Consider the following 1733-nt stretch of genomic DNA (forward strand, 5'->3'; position numbering starts at 1 on the left):
ACTAATGCACAACGCATTTTTCGACAAACCAATGGAAAATGGTAGGAAGTATGAAGATGTCAGGCTGATCACGAAATGAGATGGAAGATAGGTGCTGGAGCTACCATAGCCGAACCTGATTTTCACAGCTGCACCGTTTTCGACAGAGAGATGATTATCGTCGAAAAGAGTCAAATGAAAGTCGAGTTGAATAAACCATTTTATGTAGTTTTCTCCATCCTGGATCTGTCTTAAACATATATCTACGATTTTCATTATAATCATATCAAACGGAAATTTGCCTACCGAGCAAAATTAATGTATACGGATACCGACAGTTTGATTTACAACTTGACCGTTCCCGACCTATACGAACATATAAAGGAGGACTTGCATAAATTCGATACGTCTGATAATCTGCTTGACAAAGCTTATGGAATGCCTCGAGCGAACATATAAGTTCTCGGCTTGATGAAAGACGAGAGTTACGGGAAAATAATGTTGAAATTTGTAGGATTAAGAGCAAAATTGTACGCATTCCAAGTCTTGGGAGTTTAGAACGACAATAAACGTGCCAAAGGTTCAAAGCAGAATGTGGTTTGAAACGTGAAAATTTGTCTACAAATCAGTATTTGATATTAAGTCGAAAACACTGAGCTGAAATGACGATAAGCGGATCGTGTTTCAAAACACAACCGACACGCTTCCGTCGGGCTACGAGCCTGCACGTTAGCTTTGTAATTACTGTATCGCAATCTACGTAGGACTCGATTTATAACTGTACCATGATGTATGAAATATTCTTATGTAGGATAGTGAATAAGAACGCTCCGAAATATGAAAAATTGTACAACGATGCATGTGTCTGTCGATTGTCCAAAAAATAAAGTTGTATACTTGTTATGTATCGGGTATCGAATAAAGAGGTACATACGTTTTTACAAAAAATTCATTTATTCAATGTTACATGTCCGATTCGTTGATCCAACTGTTGTGTGTATTGTAAAAACCTAACCATTTGACATATATTTTCCTTCCACGCTTCTTGAGCACCTCCTCCACCAGATAGATATCCGGATGTTCAACCTTAAGGAGCTCTTGTTCGTAGAAATCACCAGCAATGGGTTGATCTCGGTAGTCTTTGAGCTTGTACGTCACAGGATGAGTATTTTCCACTTGACTTATCGTGAATATTTTAGTCGTCCAATTGGGAGTGTTACCTTCCTCGAAGACATTTTTGAATTTGCCGATTCGAACTTTGTCGCCAGATTTGAATTTTGCCGATATGGTAGGTGTCGCTCGAAGCCCTCCGTACGTCTGACGTAATAACAGCCTTTCGTTTGCAGCGGTGACATCCGACGGTTTCATTCTTATGGTTCGGTGTTTGGCGTTGTTGTAAGCCGAAACCAAATCAGATAAGATGTCAAGCCACTTGTGGCTTCCTTGCATGCTGAACTGTATCCACATTTTACCTTTCAGCGTCCGATTGAAACGTACACAGATCGAAGCCTTCAAATTACTGTACGTGGAGTAAAGTTTGATTCCGTAGCGTGTCATAAGCGATTGAAATTTCGAGTTGTAAAATTTCGTTCCTCTGTCGACGTGTAAATTTTTCGGATTCATTCACAGATTCCATTGACTTAGTAACATCATCTCCAGACCTGCTCTTTATCGGTATAGCCCACGCATACTTTGAAAAGATATCAATCACTCTGAGCATGTACTTGTAGCCTTTGTTTTGTCCAGCGTACGAC

General features: G+C 39.8%; 1 protein-coding gene across 1 annotated transcript; it reads right to left on the bottom strand.

Annotated features, from left to right (window-relative positions):
• Positions 1-942: 942 nt before the first annotated feature.
• Positions 943-1446, bottom strand: LOC138190614 (uncharacterized). The gene has a single exon (XM_069134365.1). The coding sequence runs from the start codon at positions 1444-1446 to the stop codon at positions 943-945; it is 504 nt and encodes a 167-aa protein (XP_068990466.1).
• Between the last annotated feature and the right edge of the window lie 287 nt (positions 1447-1733).

This window comes from Neodiprion pinetum, chromosome 3, assembly GCF_021155775.2.
Source record: "Neodiprion pinetum isolate iyNeoPine1 chromosome 3, iyNeoPine1.2, whole genome shotgun sequence".
Taxonomy (NCBI): Eukaryota; Metazoa; Arthropoda; class Insecta; order Hymenoptera; family Diprionidae; genus Neodiprion; species Neodiprion pinetum.

What these genes read in the sequence shown, in the direction of transcription:
- LOC138190614 (XM_069134365.1), bottom strand. Translation starts at nt 1,446, where the DNA reads ATGTGGATACAGTTCAGCATGCAAGGAAGCCACAAGTGGCTTGACATC.